Source organism: Pleurodeles waltl, chromosome 12 (genome assembly GCF_031143425.1).
Source record: "Pleurodeles waltl isolate 20211129_DDA chromosome 12, aPleWal1.hap1.20221129, whole genome shotgun sequence".
In the NCBI taxonomy this organism is placed as follows: Eukaryota; Metazoa; Chordata; class Amphibia; order Caudata; family Salamandridae; genus Pleurodeles; species Pleurodeles waltl.
In genome coordinates, this window is record NC_090451.1 from 531,033,257 (window position 1) to 531,050,939 (window position 17,683).

At 49.9% G+C, this 17,683-nt stretch overlaps 1 protein-coding gene across 2 annotated transcripts in view; it reads right to left on the minus strand.

Moving 5' to 3' along the window:
• The window catches only part of IL34 (interleukin 34), a 458,594-nt gene that overhangs the window by 236,828 nt on the left and 204,083 nt on the right, over window positions 1-17,683 (minus strand). For both annotated transcript variants that reach the window (XR_011199931.1, XM_069217498.1), the window contains exon 2: window positions 12,020-12,132. Coding sequence is in view for 1 of the 2 variants with exons in the window: in XM_069217498.1 (XP_069073599.1) it covers window positions 12,020-12,132 (113 nt within the window). In the remaining variant the exon portion in view is untranslated. The remainder of the gene's footprint in view (window positions 1-12,019; window positions 12,133-17,683) is intronic.

Below are 17,683 nucleotides of genomic sequence, written 5' to 3' on the forward strand. Positions count from 1 at the left end.
ATAACACATCATTTGATGAATTTGCTTACCATTTCCCGGTTCCAAAATATGCAATTATAATAAACATTTGCTGTACTTGTCATAGTTGATATTAACATCTCTGTATGTATTTTTAGACAGATTTGTTGTAAACATATTTTGGCACACAACAATTGTTTTATTATTAGCTTCATTTCTTAGCTTGTTTTTTGCCTTAGGCTTTTAGTTCAGAAGCAGCTTTTTTAGCGTTTTGGGTTCCTGTACCTTCATCATACCTGTTACGGCAATGGGGAGGGTGTAGTGAATCCTAGTTTGTTTTAACAGGATTACAGGGGTTAGCTTAGCCGTAGGCTTGTAAACTCGTGCCCCGTCACCTAGTGACTTTTAACCTACTTAGCTTGCTCTGTCTTAGCCCATTTAATTATTTATTTCCTTTAAGATGGCGGCCTTGTTTATAGTTAGGCCACTTGTTATGAGTTTTATTATCAGTGTCACTGCGCCAAGGCGTCAAGATCAAGCACGAAAGACAAACAAACAGTAGGTGTTCACACTTAGGGATTTTCCCTCTCTATACTTTCGAGGGATTGTTGATATCAATTGCCGTCCCAAGCATGCCTGTTATCTATTGTTTTGGAAAACACATACGTCAGGGGACCTTGTAGATCTGTATAAATACATCACACTTTTAGACAGATAATCAGAGGGATTCCGACCAGAGGGCATCGCCACCATCGCTGATACCGATGCTGCAGTCATCTTGACGCTGACCCAGTCTTCGTGTGCCTGCGGAGTCTGAGATAGAGACCGCATTCCAAGGTAACGAGGGTTGGGGGCTCCTCTCATGGACACGGCTTTGGCAGATTAGGTTTAGCAAACCCAGCTCTCCTTTAGGTAGGAGGTTAGGCCTATTCTCATTAGGGTATTAGGGCATATTCTATCTTATATATATATATACATATTTCTTTCATATATTGCAAAATGGTGGGGGTCTTCATAACAATGACTCTCTTCTTCACAATACTGTTGCTTGGTATATTCATTATCCTAATCATTGCAGTTCATGCAACTTATCGCAAATTGCAGTTATATTAAATAAAAAGCTATTATAACTTTACTGCATCTGTGTCATTGCCTGTGTTTGTATGAGACAGAATATATCTGTGAGAAAAGGGTAATCTCCGTTTAACCACGACAACCCTGAGATATCTTACTTTGAGTCCATGCGTAAGCGACTGCCATAAATCACCTTTTACTATTGTGTTTCTGGTGAGGTGCTGCTAGTGAGCCGGTAAGGTTGAGACAACAGTTGCGACTTGTTGTAGGAAAGACTCAGTCGCCTGCAAACAAAAGTACTGTTATCCTTAAACCAGCAGTCTTGCTCAGAGCAAGAGTCCAAACTACGACAATGTACGTAACCCGAAAAGTGCAATTAACTATGTAAAGTGCTCGACTTCTGCCAAGCGAAATCGTGCTAGTAAATTAGAGAAAAAGTAGTCCACGAGCCGGACAGAAAACAGTGAGCCTTGCATGTTTTCTGTACTTGGTCGATGCGCTTGAGGAGGGCTAGCCACCGGAAAAGGCATGACGTATGCATGCCTTCGACTAATGAAAGCAAGCAGATTTTAATAGGCAAGCCCACGAACAATGAAAAACACTGACGTGACGTCGACAGGGCTCCGAGCCCTTTTCTAAACCCTAAAGCGTCTTGCTGCGATACCCATGCGCTAGCGCATGCAACGCAGGCTCGACCCTAAAGAACGAATATTGTGCTGCAGTTACTACTGTGTACCTAACAGTGTGTTTTCAAACATTATCATATGTTTAGCGATTTACTTACCCTGCTATACAATTTTTTGAATGAGTGCTGTGGTTTTTATTCAATTATGCTGGCAGATGGTGTTAAGGTGGCGCTGCTACCACCAGCAGCGCCACGCCAGTAGACCGCCGCCAGATGTATTATAAAAAATAATACGGCCTGGCGGTGTTCTGCTGTTGGGTGCTGTTCCCGTTCCCCTACCGGAAGACCCCCTGGATGCAGGTAAGTCAGGTTTCCGACGGGAGGGGGTGGGGGGTGTTGTGTGTGTGTGGGGGTGTGTGCATGAATGTGTGTGCGTGAATGTGTCTGTGTGTGTAGTGTTTGTGTGTGTGCATGTGTGAGAATGCGTGTGAATGGAAATGTGAATGCGTGTCAGTATGAATGTGTACGGATGCATGCGTGAATGAATGGATGCATGCATGTATAAACGCGTGTATGCCTGTGTGAGTGAGTGTGTGAATGCGTGGTGTGTGCCTGCGAGTGTGCATGTATGGGGGGGATTGGAAGGGAGGAGCGTGGAAGGAGTGGGTGTGGGGGGCGTCTGGGGAGTCCAAGGGGGTGGGCCTTCTACCAGTGACAGGGAAGGAATTCCCTGTCACTGGTAGGGCCTACCGCCATGGTTTTCGTGGCATGAAAAGCAAGGCGGTAGGCAGACTTGTAATGCTTCCGCCGGTACAGTAGCGGCCGCCAGGTTGGAGATTCTTATCTCTAGCCAGGCAGCTGCTACCACCATGGCAGTCAGTGTGGTCTATTGGAGGTTGGCTTCAGTCAACCCGCCAATGTCATAATGTAGCAGTTTGTACCGCCAGCCTGTTGGCCGCACTAGTGCCACATTTACACTGACCGCCGGCGTCGTAATGACCCCCTGAGTGTAGTTCCCTAGCCTAGACGAGCAAGTTGAGAAATAGCTACAAGCATGCCATCTTAGCAACTGCTTATCCCCCAAGGTGATGCAGTATTCAGTGATGATATCTGACCTCCCAGCACATGCCTGGGAGAGAATTGCAGCTGATTTCTTTGGGCCCCTGGAAATGGACATCCTCTCATGGTAGTCCTCGATGAATACTTGCGTTTTCCTTTGGTGGAAGACTTGTCATCGACAATCCATGATAAAGTCATCGAGTGGCTTGATAATTTTGCAGTGTGGGGCCTCTCCACTATTTTTCAAATCTGACAATGGCCCGCCTTTCAGTAGCAAAGAATTCAAGGAGTTTCTTTATCAACTCAATGTTAAGCATCAAAAGAATACACCTCTCTGGCCCCAAGCCAATGGTGGTGTTGAACGATTTATGGGCACCCTTGAGAGTAATTCAGTGAGCATCAATGGAAGGAATCAATCTAAGTCAAGTCCAGTGTACAGCGATTCGTGCCTATCGATCGATTCCTCACTCCACAACCAGTGAGAGCCCTGCCACCCTGCTATTTGGGAGAGCCATTGGAACCAAACTACTACAATGGACATCAAGCGAATTGGTGAATGCCGATAAGGTTTGTGTCACAGACACTTCTCATGAAAACATATGTCAATCAGTACAGACGTGCTCAGCAAACAGTCTTCGAGAAAGGGAAATTTGTGCAGGTCAAACAGAAACTGAAGTGAAAAACAGACACTGTTTGCTGTCGACCCTTTGACGGGTCGTGACTTGCAAAGGACACATGGTGACAGCGCATCGTCCCTGAAAATTCATCACATGGTACTCGTCACACTTTAAACATCTACCTCAGAGTTCATCAGCTTCTGAGATCACAAATGAAGGGACCCGCCTGAACGTCCAGATCTCACACCTGAGCCTGTGCCCTTGATGCCTGATTAAGCTGCATGTCAGCTACCTCATACCACCCGATCTGGCAAATCAGTTCGAGCACCTCGGCCCCTTATTGAGGAAATATGATGCTAATGTTGTTTGTACTTTATATTTAACAAGGGGGGATCTAGTGTCTAGGGCCCTTGAGGTCCTGGCAGGCCTCACAACAGGAATTACATAGTTGGACGGGAGGGGTTAAGGTGTGGTGCTAAAAGTTATGACGCAATATTTAGAAAAGGAGAACACAATGGTATGTTGAAGAATAAAGACGTCTGTTACAGAGCTCTGCATGTGGTGTGTTCATGTCTGTGCTCCCAGGATGGGGAGGACACAACACTAACAACAATATCCAACTAGCCAAGCAATGGACAACTGTTAACCTTTACCAGACCTAAATAAACAGCTAAGTTCTGAGGCTTGTTACCCAGACATCGCCAACCTTTTTAGCCTTTTCTGGTTCCCCATTGGATGGTCTCCGGTCCTCCCTTCATATTTTTTGTGAAAGAGAAGATGACTCTTATTTTCTGCTACTCATATTTGTCCTCACCACAACGTGTCAAAAGTGCAACATACACCCACCTGTGTCGTCATCCACTACTTGTTGTTGTGGCAGATGGCTGTTTGTGGGCAGTGAGAGGTCACAAGCACAGGAATCATGACAAGCCAGATTCTACAATGTGTCTGAGATAAGGCACACTTGCATGGGTGGAATCCCTGCCTTGCTTTCCACACTTGGCCATCCGCTGCACTGGCTGTAGCATCCTCCCCAGCCTGGGAACCCACCAGTGACTACACAACACACGGAACTGAATATTACACATCTTTATTCTTCTGCATGTAGCTGTGAAATCAACATTCTTAACCAAGCTTTTTATTACATTCCACTCTAACGATCTCTCCGCACTGCTATGGAGTCTGTTAAGAGCCAAAAAGGTTCCATTATAAAACTCACCACGCCAAATCACAACTCGGATATAATTATGGAGGGTCCATGGAGAGGCCTAAGTGGAGCAGAGAGGGCTGGATGGCAGGGGTCTAGGCTTGAACAAAGACCACATGTAAAGCTGAATGGAGCTCTGGGAGGACCTATTATCTTTCCATACATAACCAGGGCTTCAGGTAGCTTGTCTCAGGCATCATGTTTCTAGATCAAGGCTCATTCATTAAGAACAGGAAGATTGCAGATTAGCTCCTGAACTGTTGAACTTGTGGTCTGAACACTTGATTTCTGTACTACCGCACCTGATCTTAATTTTAGCTTTTCTAGGGCATTTAGGCCTATATTTATACTTTTTTGTGAGCATTTGCGTAATTTTATGACGCAAAAGCGGCGAAAACTTACAAAATACAATTATATTTTGTGAGTTTGTGCCGCATTTGCATAAAAAAATGATGCAAATGCGGCCGTAAAAAGTATAAATATGTGCTTTAATGTTTTCTGTTAACTGGTCTTGTTCCCTCTGCCTTCCAAACTGCTTCCTCTGAGCCAATGTGCTACCTCCACATTCCCAAGCCTCTGCACTATTGTATCCTCCTGAGTCACTTTTCAGACGTGTACCACTTATCATATATCATATATCATATATCAATGACACTTATAAAGCGCGCTACATACCCGTAGGGTCTCAAGGCGCTGGGGGGGGGGGGGGGGGGGGGGGGGGGTGCCGCTACTGCTCGAATAGCCAGGTCTTCAGCTTCTTCCTGAAGGAGAGGTGGTCTTGGGTCAGGCGCAGGTCGGGAGGGAGGGAGTTCCAGTTCTTGGCGGCCAGGTAGGAGAAGGACCTTCCTCCTGTAGTCGCTCTTCGGATGCGGGGGACGGCGGCGAGGGCGTGGTTGGCTGATCGGAGGTGGCGCGTGGGAGCGTAGAAGTTGACTCGGCTGTTGAGGTAGCTCGGGCCTTGGTCGTGTAGGGCTTTGTGTGCGTGGGTGAGGAGGCGGAAGGTGATTCTCTTGTTGACGGGGAGCCAGTGCAGGTCTCTCAGATGTCCGGAGATGTGGCTGGATCGTGGGATGTCGAGGATGAGTCTGGCTGAGGCGTTCTGGATCCGCTGGAGTCTCTTCTGGAGCTTGGCGGTGGTACCGGCGTAGAGGGCGTTACCGTAGTCCAGTCGGCTGGTGACGAGGGCCTGGGTGACGGTCCTCCTGGTCTCGGTGGGGATCCACCAGAAGATCTTCCGAAGTGTGCGTAGGATGTTGAAGCACGCCGAGGAGACGTTGTTGACCTGCCTGGTCATGGAGAGGGAGGAGTCCAGGATGAAGCCCAGGTTGCGTGCATGGTCTGTCGGTTTGGGTGCGGTGCCCAGGGCGGGAGGCCACCAGGAGTCGTCCCAGGCGGAGGGTGAAGAGCCCAGGATGAGAACCTCCGTCTTGTCCGAGTTCAGTTTCAGGCGGCTGGTCGTCATCCACTCGGCTACCTCTTTCATCCCTTCGTGCAGGTTGGCTCTGGCGGCGGCGGGGTCGTTGGTCAGGGAGAGGATCAGCTGGGTGTCGTCGGCGTAGGAGATTATGCTGAGGTTGTGTTTGCGTACGATGGCCGCGAGGGGGCTCATGTAGACGTTGAAGAGGGTGGGGCTCAGAGATGATCCTTGTGGGACGCCGCAGATGACTTCGGAGGCCTCTGACTTGTACGGTGGTAGGCGGACTCTCTGTGTTCTTCCGTCGAGGAAGGAGATGATCCATTCCAGCGCCTTGTCCTTGATTCCGACGTTGCTGAGGCGCCGTACTAGGGTGCGGTGGCAGACCGTGTCGAATGCCGCGGAGAGGTCTAGGAGGATGAGGGCCGCTGTTTCTCCATTGTCCATCAGGGCTCGGATGTCATCGGTGGCGGCGATGAGGGCGGTCTCGGTGCTGTGGTTGGCTCGGAAGCCGGACTGTGAGGGGTCGAGGGATCCGTTCGTCTCGAGGAAGGCGGCCATCTGCTTGTTGACGGTCTTCTCGATGACTTTGGCTGGAAACGGGAGAAGCGAGATGGGGCGGTGATTCTTGAGGTCGGTGGGGTCCGCTGTTGGTTTCTTGAGTAGAGCGCTGAGTTCGGCGTGTTTCCAGCTCTCGGGGAAGATGGTGGTGTCGAAGGATGTGTTGATGATGTCTCGCAGGTGGGGTGCGATGACAGCGTCGGCCTTGTTGAAGACGTGGTGAGGGCAGGGGTCGGTCGGTGATCCGGAGTGGATGGAGTTCATCGTGCGGATGGTGTCTTCGGTGCTGATCGGGGTCCAGGCGTGGAGGGTGGTGGTGGGGGGTGGTTGTTCGGTCATGGTGTGCGTTGGTTGGTTGTTGAAGCTGTTGTGTATGTCCGCGATCTTGTTGTGGAAGTATGAAGCGAGGGAGTTGCAGAGGTCTTGTGATGGGGTGATTTCGTTGTTTCCTGCGCTGGGGTTGGAGAGCTCATTCACGATGTTGAAGAGTTCCTTGCTGTTGTGTGCGTTGTTGTCCAACCGGTCCTTGAATGCTGTTTTCTTGGCGGCGCGGATCAGCTGGTGGTGTTTCCGGGTGGCAAGTTTGTAGGAGGTCCTGTTGTCCGGTGTTGGTTCCCTTTTCCAGACTTTCTCGAGGGCTCGGAGGTTCTTCTTGGAGCACTTGAGTTCGTCGGTGAACCATGGGGCCTTCTTGCTGCCGGGTCTGCTAGGCGGGGTCCTCAGCGGGGCGAGCTCGTCCGCGCAGTTGCTGATCCACTTCGTGAGGTTGTCGGCGGCCTGGCTGGGGTTCGCTGAGCTGGCAGGAGGGTGCTGGCTCAGGGAGGTGGCGAGCTGGTCTGCTGTGATCTTGTTCCAGCTTCTGTGGGCGGCTTGTTGCTGGTGTTGGTGGGTCGTCGTTCTCTTGAAGGTGAAGTGGACGCAGCTGTGGTCCGTCCATTGAAGCTCTGTGGCGTGGCTGAAGAGGATGTCTGTGCTGGATGAGAAGACGGCGTCGAGTGTGTGTCCGGCGAGGTGGGTGGGGGTGGACACCAGTTGCTTGAGTCCCAGGTTGGCGAGGTTGTCGAGCAGGGTGCTGGTGTTGTGGTCGTTGTTGTTCTCCAGATGGTAGTTGAGGTCTCCCAGGAGGATGTAGTCAGCGGAGGGGAGGGCATGCGGGCTGACGAAGTCGGCGATGTCCTCGCTGAATTGCGTGCGTGGACCAGGGGGTCGGTAGATCAGGGTGCCTCTGAGGGTGGTGTTCGGGTTGGTGTGGATCTGGAAGTGCAGGTGTTCGGCGCTGGTCAGGGTGATGTCGGTGCTGGTCGTGATCCGGATGGTGTTTCTGTGGATGATGGCGATGCCTCCTCCCATCTGGTTGGCGTTTCGGTCCCTCCGGACGATCTTGTAGCCCTCTGGGATAGCGATGGCGATGTCGGGAGCTGAAGAGGCGTTCATCCAGGTCTCCGTGAGGAAGGCAACGTCCGGGGCGGTGGCGTCTAGGAGGTTCCAGAGTTCGATGGCGTGTCTGTGGACGGAGCGGGTGTTGAGCAGGATGCACTTGAGGTGGGTGCTGCTGGTGTTCGACTTGGCGGGTGCTGGTGTGCGTCTGGTCTGGGTGCGGGAGAACTTGCAGGCGTGGCAGCTGAAGGGTCCGTGGGTGCGTCGTGGTGTGGCTTGGTGGCAGTCTGGGAGTCGGCCGGTGTTGAGAGCGATGAGGGTGGCGGCGGAGTACGTCAGGCGGGTCGGTCTGGATCTTCTTTGGCCAGGGGTCCTGGCGCTGGACGCGATCCGGTCGCGGACGGGCGCAGACGGGCTTACCTTTGGCGCGCCTTCGGCGCACCATCGGCGCGCCCGCTGCGCGTGACCGCTGCGCGTTCGCACGGTCGCCATATAAGGCGAAGTGCGCGGGTGGGCGGGGCAGCTGGGAGGCGGGAGCGGGGAGGGAACAGAAAGGAAAAAGGGGCGTGGTCAGCGGTGGTGGCGGGAAGCGGGGAGCGGGGAGGGAGGTGGGCAGACAGGCAGGAGAACGCAAAGGGCTGAAACTGACTAGAAAAAATACAGGCACAAAAGTCAGACAAACGCTGGTAACCCGGGAGGAAAATGAAGAAACTGATTAGAAAAAAATACAGGCACAAAAGTCAGGCAAAAGCTGCTAACACGGGAGGAAAATGCAGTTCAAACAAGCACAAATGCTAGACAAAACAAGCAAAACCGACGCCAGCGGCGTCAGCCGGCAGCGAGGCAGGCAGCGAGGCAGGGGCAAGGCGAGGGGGCACACACAGCAGCTGGTGGCCGTGCGGCGCGGGGGTGTCCACCGCTGAGCCTTTGTGCTGCCTGACAACCTCTTACCCTGTTTGCTATCTCCCCTCCTCTGAGCCTGCGTGCTACCTTCTCACCCCACAGCCTCCGTACTATCTGTCCACCCGAGCCTGGATGATACATTTCTACTCCTTAGTCTGTGTGATACATTTCCACCCTGGAGCCTGTGTGCTACCTTCCCACCCCTGAGCCTGTGTACTGTCTTCCCACCCCTGAGCCTCTTTGCTACCTTCCCACCCGAGAGCCTGGGTCCTACCTTCCCACCCAAGAGCCTGTTTGCTACCTTACCACCAAAGAGAGCCTGTGTGCTACCTTCCACCCCTGAGACTGTGTACTATCTGTCCACACGAGCCTGTATGATACATTCCCACCCCTGAGCCTGTGTGATACATTCCCACCCTGGAGCCTGTGTGCTACCTTCATACCCCTGAGCCTCTGTCCTACCCTCACACCTCTAAGCCTGTGTGCTACCCGCCCATCCCTGAGTCTGTGTGCTACCTTCCACTTCTGAGCCTGTGTGCTACCTTTCTGCCCCTGTGTCTGTGTGCTATCGGTCCGCTCATGAGTCTGTGTGCTATCTGTCCACCCATGAGTCTGTGTGTTACCTTCCAGTTCTGAGCATGTGTGTTCACCCCGAGCGTGTCTCCTGCCTGTCAACCTCTGATCCTGTGTGCTACCAGCCCACCCTGAGCCCACCTTATGTTGCTGGTGTAATCCATGTATGTACTTGCTTTTTCTTGCTCTAAAACAACAAACATTCTCTTCCTTATTGTGCAGTCACGTAAATTGCCTGTCACAAAGTCCTTTAAGGTTGCCAGTTGAATTGTGTTATCTGCACAACTATAAGCTCCAGGATCAAAATCTGCACCTGTTCTCATCACTTGATGCGGTCCCTGATGTTTGGCGGAGGTCCGCACCCGCAGGGTGCTCAGAAGGCCGGCACAGTGAACAGCGCCAAGGCCCGGCAACGGTGGCCCGAGGACGCGAGGTCAAAATGGCAGGGGCAAGCAGCAGCCCCCCAATACCCCCCCCCCTTCCCAAAGCGGGACCGGAAATGAGGGTGTGGCGCAAGGCAACGCGCAAAGACAAAGTGGCACAAACTCGTAGTTGGGAAGGCCACCACAGGGTGGCAGACCGGTCCCTTGCCTTGGGATGTCTCACGGCAGCGTAAGACGATCAGAGAGGAAAAGGGATCAGGACAGGCACTCGCAGCCTGGGCCGCCAGATGGCAGAGAAACAACAGACTATGGAAGATAGCAAGTTGGGCCTAAGACTATGAGATAATGCATCACCCCTCCTCTCGGTACAGACAGTAAACTCCAGCTCAAGAATCAACCAACACCGAACTGGCGCAGGCACTAAGCCTTCAGCTAGCAATGTCAGGGGTTTTATGACCGGGGAGTCAGTGACACTGACTGATTTATAGCATGTAAGATGAGTTATGACGTGTCTACAGTGTTTTATGACTGACGCTATAATTTATGACCCAATACAAGTTGATTTATGACCTGTCCACAGTGATTGATGACTGACGTTATGATTTATGACCTGTGACAAGATAATGGGGGTCATTCCGACCCTGGCGGTCCATGACCGCCAGGGCCGGGGACCGCGGAAGCACCGCCAACAGGCTGGCGGTGCTTCCAGGGCCATTCTGACCGCGGCGGTAAAGCCGCGGTCAGAAAAGGGCAACCGGCGGTTTCCCGCCGGTTTACCCCTGGCCCAAGGAATCCGCCATGGCGGCGCTGCTTGCAAAGCAGACACTGAAAATCGCGACGGGTGCCACTGCACCCGTCGCACACCAGCAACTCCGCCGGCTCCATTCGGAGCCTGCTTCATCGTTGCTGGGGCTTTCCCGCTGGGCCGGCGGACGGCCTTTTGGCGGTCGCCCGCCGGCGGCCATTTGGCGGTCGCCCGCCGGCATGCGGGAAAGCCAGAATGGCCGCCGCCAATGTGTTTGTTTGGGCCATATGAGCGGCGGTACTGTAACAAATGCAAATAAAGCTGCAGCCAAATGGCTTCCACATACGAAATGTTGGTATTCGAATGGCATGTCATGTGAAGTGGGAGTGGCTGCGTGCGAGGTTTATTTGAGTTCTTGCATGAACCCAAGTTTCCCGCGTTCACTCCTACTAGCTCGTTTCTTTGCGCTGGTTCTCTCTGGGTGCGTAGATGGCTCGGGTAAGCCATAATTCTTTCAGAGCTTTAAAATAAACCAGACAACATACCCCACAACGACTTCAAACAAGTTCAGGCAGAATTTAGCCATCGCATTGAACCTACACGGACTACCACATGTCACTACAAAGATTTGATCCGCCGCTGCAGACCAAACGTAGTGGTACAATTCACCACGACTCCGGTCCGTGTGAAATCCAAAAACCACAAGCTATAAGGCGCACTCAGACTGCAGACAGTACATGGAAGACTTTAAAAAGGCAGACATTTGCTATAAAAATGCTTTGCAACGGAAGATCAATGTCAATATGTATTTTGACGATGGTTCATAAGTTTTAAATCACAGAAAGACATTGTATGTGACGTGTCTAGATGTCAACCACCCATCTGACGCCCTTCCGTGTAAAAGGCTCACAAGGACTCTCTGTATCCTGTGGTGCACCTGTCAATGGGGAGCCAGATCAGGAATAGACAAAAAGGATAAATGTGCTGGTCAATGTAGGTTGCCATGGGTACGGTGGAGTGGCCAAAGGAGTTGAGTGACTACAACAAAAGTGAAGCTCCTCTGACAATGGCTGTAAGATGAAAAAAAGACAAAACACAAAGTTGTGCATTGTAGTTACCGTTGTGGAGCAGCACAATATGAGCAATAGTATCAAGGGCTTGTGATAGAAGTCAGGTAAAAGGTTCACATGCCGAGGGTGGGCTTGATAAGAGTGCTAACATGTAAACAGGGTCTAGAATATTTCTCTTGCTCCTGTTTCTTACTATAAAGGAAGGAAATGAGCCTCTTTATGCAATGGACGCAATAAGATTCTTCCCACATGGAGAGTGGGGGGTCTTGTGTACTGATGGGTTTGGCACAACTTTTATTAGTTGGACAGAGATTATAAGCAATCTCCTTTTGCTGTGAAGGGCGTGATGTCTTATGTGAAAAGGGGCGCATAAAGAGCCTTGGGTGCGATATAGAAAGGTAAGTGTGTGTCTAAGGCATATTGCATAGCCAATGGATCAGATAGACATCTTACCATAAAGGTCGCTCGGTTCTCAAACTTCAGTTTCCCGTGTAGAGTTGCTGGAGCAACACAATCCAAGGAAATAGCATCCACCTTGAAACTAACTATCAACTGCGCAATGATTCCTATGGGAAAAATGAGAGGAGTGTCAGAAACTAAAATAGACCAAAGATCTCATACCAGCACCACTTGTGAAGCCATGTGTGTAATATTTAGAGTAACTCTCATATAATAGTCCACCAATCCCAATAAATTACTACCTTAAATGACAGGAGTTATTATTACCCATTGCCTTACAAACAGAGGCCATCACTCCTTACTATGAGCAACACATCTGTCTATGACACTATTTAATTTCTTGGGCAAGTAATAAACTTCAGTGGACTTTGTGCCAGATCGGTCCATTTTGGCAGCAAACCTTTGTAAAGTCAAGGGCTTTAATTTCATAAATGAGTGCAAAAGTAGCAATTCTGCTGCACGCAGATGATTGTTCTAGTGACTAGGGTCCTAAACGCTCTTTTGAACTACTGTCAATGACCCTGGAGTACAAGAAAATAAATTAAAGTCTAGATTTAAGAGAGCCTAGCGCCATTCTGACAACACATTAGCGTAATTTGTTTTACACTAAAGTGGCGTTATATGGCCAAAAATTCAGCGCCATATTTACAAAGTGGCGCAATGCATGCATTGTGCCACTTTGTAACCCTTTGCACTACATTATGCCTGCACCAGGCATAATGTACACAAAGGTGGCATTCCCCCTTTGGGAGCTGTTGGGGGGGGGGAGATTTCTTTGCGTCATTTTTTTCGGCACTTTTAATGCCTGCTCTGAGCAGGTGTTAAAAGGAGGCTCAGAAAAAAACAAAAAAGGAAGCACTTTGCCTCACACCCCAGCATACAGTCAGCCCCAATGCATCATGGTAAATAGCAGTACAAGTTTGGTTTATATGCTTAAAGTAATCTGTATTTTTTCACCTTAGTAGGTGCAGCAAGTGCTGTGTATCTCTGGACATGTGTTTATGGGTTTAGCCCTTCATCAACAGAGAGAAGCTTAGTCTGTGGGGTTGCTGGAAATGTTGCCAAAAGTCCTCTCAGGTTTATGTACCACTCATTGGCGTGCAGGTGTTTCAACCACAGCTTGTTAGCTCATTGGCTCAAGGGAGCCTTCTTACACAGAAAAAAAAAAAAAGTGAGCTCTCTGCCTCACCGTCCAGCATACAGTGAACCCAATGTATCATGGTAAATACAGTACAAGTGCTTTTTATAGCCTTAAAGTAAACTGTCGTTTTTCACCTTAGTAGGTGCAGCAGGTGCTGTGTATCTCTGGACACGTGTTTCTGGGTTTAGCCCTTCATCATCAGAGAGAAGCTTAGTCTGTGGGGTTGCTGGAAATGCTGCCAAAAGTCCTCTCAGGTTTATGTACCACTCACTGGCGCGCAGGTGCTTCAACCACAGCTCGTTGGCTCAAGGGAGCCTTTTTACACAGAAAACGTACACATGAGTGTCATTTTTTTAATGCTAATGTGGCATTAGATGGCCAAAACGCAGCGTCATATTTCCAAAGTGGCGCAATGTATGCATTATGCCACTTTGTATGCCTGCGCCAGGCAATAATGTACGGAAAGGCGGCATTTCCCCGATTTGGGAGGGGGGGGTAGGGGGGTGCGTGAAAAAATGGCGCAAAGAAATCTAAGATTTCTTTGCATCATTTTTTTCGCCACTTTTAACACCTGCTCTGAGCAGGCATTAAAAGGAGGCTCCCATTGGTTACAATCGGCCTCTGGGTGCTTTGCAGGATTAGTGTCACAATTTTTTAAGCTAATCCTGCAATGGGCTGAGCTAGCCTCAGTAATTCTGATGCTGGTTCCTTAACTACCGCCATGATGTGCCGTATATTAAATATGGCACACACGTGATGGCATTAAGGCGACGTTACTCAAAGTACGGCCCGCGGGCCGCCAGTGGCCCCACGGACCGACCTTGGCGGCCCGCGGAGACGCACAACAAACGGCCTATGATAATGGCAGCAGTATGTAAACATAGAAGAGGGCCGCAGGAGCATGCGCAACAGTGGCTTCTTTGCGCATGCTCCCGCGGCCCTCCTCTTTGTTTACTACGGCGGCCATTATTTATGGCGTTTCCGTGGATCCTGGAAGCCAAAGCCCCATAAAAGTCAGCGCTTGCAGCTAACTTTTCCGGGGCTTTGTCATCTGCTTCCTGTCGCCGGCTCCACGTCTGCTGCCCGCCTGCCTGCCTGCCGTTCTACATTTGTGGCATCTTTACAGTGCTTTGAGTCAGGTAAGGCTCTTTGGTTATTTATTTGTTTTTAATGTAGTGTGTGTGTTACTGGGGTAGGGGTGAGAGTAGATTGCGCTGTGCGTGTGCGCTGTGTGTGTGTGTTACTGGGGTAGGGGTGAGAGCAGATGGCGCTGTATGTGTTACTGGGGTAGGGGTGAGAGCAGATGGCGCTGTGTGTGTGCGGTGTGTGTGTGTTACTGGGGTAGGGGTGAGAGCAGATGGCGCTGTGTGTGTGTGTTACTGGGGTAGGGGTGAGAGCAGATGGCGCTGTGTGTGTGCGGTGTGTGTGTGTTACTGGGGTAGGGGTGAGAGCAGATGGCGCTGTGTGTGTGTGTTACTGGGGTAGGGGTGAGAGCAGATGGCGCTGTGTGTGTGTTACTGGGGTAGGGGTGAGAGCAGATGGAGCTGTGTGTGTGCGCTGTGTGTGTGTTACTGGGGTAGGGGTGAGAGCAGATTGCGCTGTGTGTGCGCTGTGTGTGTGTTACTGGGGTAGGGGTGAGAGCAGATGGCGCTGTATGTGTTACTGGGGTGGGGTGAGAGCAGATGGCGCTGTGTGTGTGTTACTGGGGTAGGGGTGAGAGCAGATGGCGCTGTGTGTGTGTTACTGGGGTAGGGGTGAGAGCAGATGGCGCTGTGTGTGTGTTACTGGGGTAGGGGTGAGAGCAGGTGGCACTGTGTGTGTTACTGGGGTAGGGGTGAGAGCAGATGGCGCTGTGTGCAGATGGCGCTGTGTGTGTTACTGGGGTAGGGGTGAGAGCAGATGGCGCTGTGTGCAGATGGCGCTGTGTGTGTTACTGGGGTAGGGGTGAGAGCAGATGGCGGTAGGGGTGAGAGCAGACGGCGGTAGGGGTGAGAGCAGATGGCGCTGTGTGTGATAGACCGGACCTTGCAAGGGTAAGAACTGTGCTGCAGCATTGTTTAGCAATGTTTTGAAAAAGGGGGCGGGGTGGTTGTTCCCCCTCTAAACCCCCCCCCGCTGTCACTTCAGTGCGGCCCTCGGCCGCAAACCATACTGCAATTTTGGCCCCCGAGAAAAAGTTTGTGAGTACCCATGCATTAAGGGGTCGCTAAGGGGCGCAAGAAAAGTAGCGCTACACTAGGTACAGCGCCACTTTTCATAAATATGCCCCTAAATTCTAATCCTTAATGCATACTCCAAAGTAATGGCATGTGGTCACCAGACAAACTTAAGAAATATCTTGGAAATACTCTTCTACAGCAGTGTGGAAAGCCTACTTTAGGGTACTTTGTGAGGGAGAGAGACAGTCTGCAGAAACAAATGAAAGAAACATAGGATGTGAATAAGTAGGCTTGAGTTTTGCAAATGCAGCAAGCTGGAGACCAACATGCTTCATTACATATTCACAGCCTGTACCTAGTAAAAGCTCATACATTTGATCAAGAGGCTGGCCTAGCACTACTATACTCTAGAGCTGTTGGACAAAAGAGCCATTGTCATAGTTCCATTCCACAAACAGGAACTGGGGCTATTCGTTCCATTTTCTCATATTGAGAGCATCAGGAAACTAAAGGATTTCAAGGACTTGAGGGAGATCAATAAGGTTGTAGCTTACAGATCATTCAGGCAACATCCAGGTCAACTTGGGTCTTCTAGATGCGTATCTTCACAACCCCGCCTGTCACCAGTGCTAACTCTTCCCTTTGATCCTTCATGAACTCTAGGAGTCTACCGAATTCCTGGCTCTAGATGGGAGATCCTTACATTTGCAGGAGAGGCATGTATTTCCATATTTTGGCGATTGGCTAAGTAGTGCATCTTTTTTAAAGGACGAGACCAATGTTGGGCATGTCTGCAACACACTAGTTCATTTGGGCTTCTTAATAAACTGAAAAAGATCCCTCAAACAAAACAGGGATCATTGATTGATTGAGGCCAGGTTCCGATTCAATCAAATAGAAGCCGTTCTTACTTAGTACACAACAGTTCCCAGTAACTCCTTTTAGTAAATCTCAGAGCGCAGAAAGCATGGGTTGACTTTAAGTTCAGTGTCTCACGGTTGCCACAGCAGCATCTAAACCCTTGGTGAGGCATATGTGCCTCTTTAACCAGAAGTATAAAACAAACAGACGTCAGGTACCTTGCATTATTTATAGAAATTCCGAATGCCATCAAATGGGATAAAAGAACATAGGCACGATACAGGAGTCACTGTTTCTGAGCACAGGTGAGATGATGTGTTAGCTACAGGGAAGGAAATGTTAGGGCATATTTTTCACATATTCTGTAATTGATATCAGGCTGCTGTGAATATGATGGTTATAACTGTATCCATGTTCATTTAACAGTTGATATGTAGCCTTAGGTTGCTCCGCAGTTACTACACCTGGGTACCTTTGTCTCCCTTTCTGACAGTATTCATGTAAAAAGTTTCCAAGCATTGACATATATCGTCAAGATTCCTATATTTGGAGTTAAGAACAGTACAGTTACCTATATATATACTTCACAATATTGTGGTACTCGATATTCCAACAAAGACATTTTTGGAGGCCGTATTTAAACCCCCACATTTTGTTAGAATACTGCAAAGTAGGAGCCCTGCAGTGGTATCCGGCTCCCATTATAGCACTCATGTCCAGAGGCCTCTCAATAGTGACAGGTTACACATAAGATATCCACAAGGTTTACTCCAGTTCACTTCCAATCCTGAAAACCCACCAAAAACCTCAAGTGTCACCATTGTTCTCTGTTGATCTTCTTTCTCCAGTGCCCCTTTTCCCCTGGTAAAGAGGAGCAGGTCATCTGCATAGAGGGAAATATAGAGAGTTTCACTGTCCATGTAAACCACCTCCGGTGACAATGTCCCTGTTGAACAATGGAAGCCAACAGCTCCACTGCAATGGCAAATAGAACAAGGAGAGGGGACAACCCTGTCTCGTATTCCTCCCTGTATGGTAGACCTCAGAGATGAGATACCCCCGTTTTAATAGGAGCATGCGGAGTCAAGCACAGTAGCTCAGTCCACTTCATGAACCCCTGCCCCAGTCCTAAGGTATCCATAACAGCATATGAATATTCCCATGTAAGTGAGTCAAATGCCGTTTGATGTTGATAGATAACACTAATACCTTGGGCAGTCTGATACCCCATGATCAAGAACCTGCAGGAGTCGTTTGGGGATGAACACAGAGTGACTGGGGTGAATGAGGCCGCTGGCTGTGGACAATAGGCAACTCACCAGCATCTCACTCAATATTTTATAATCGACAAAGGTCTATATAAAGAAACCTGGGTATGGTCTCTCCCTTTCTTGGGAATGGAAGCAATACCTGCCTCTCATTCTGTGGAGGAGTTCGTCCTGCGAGATTTGTTAACAATGTCACTTAGTTTAGGAGCCAGTGTCGGCGAACATTGCA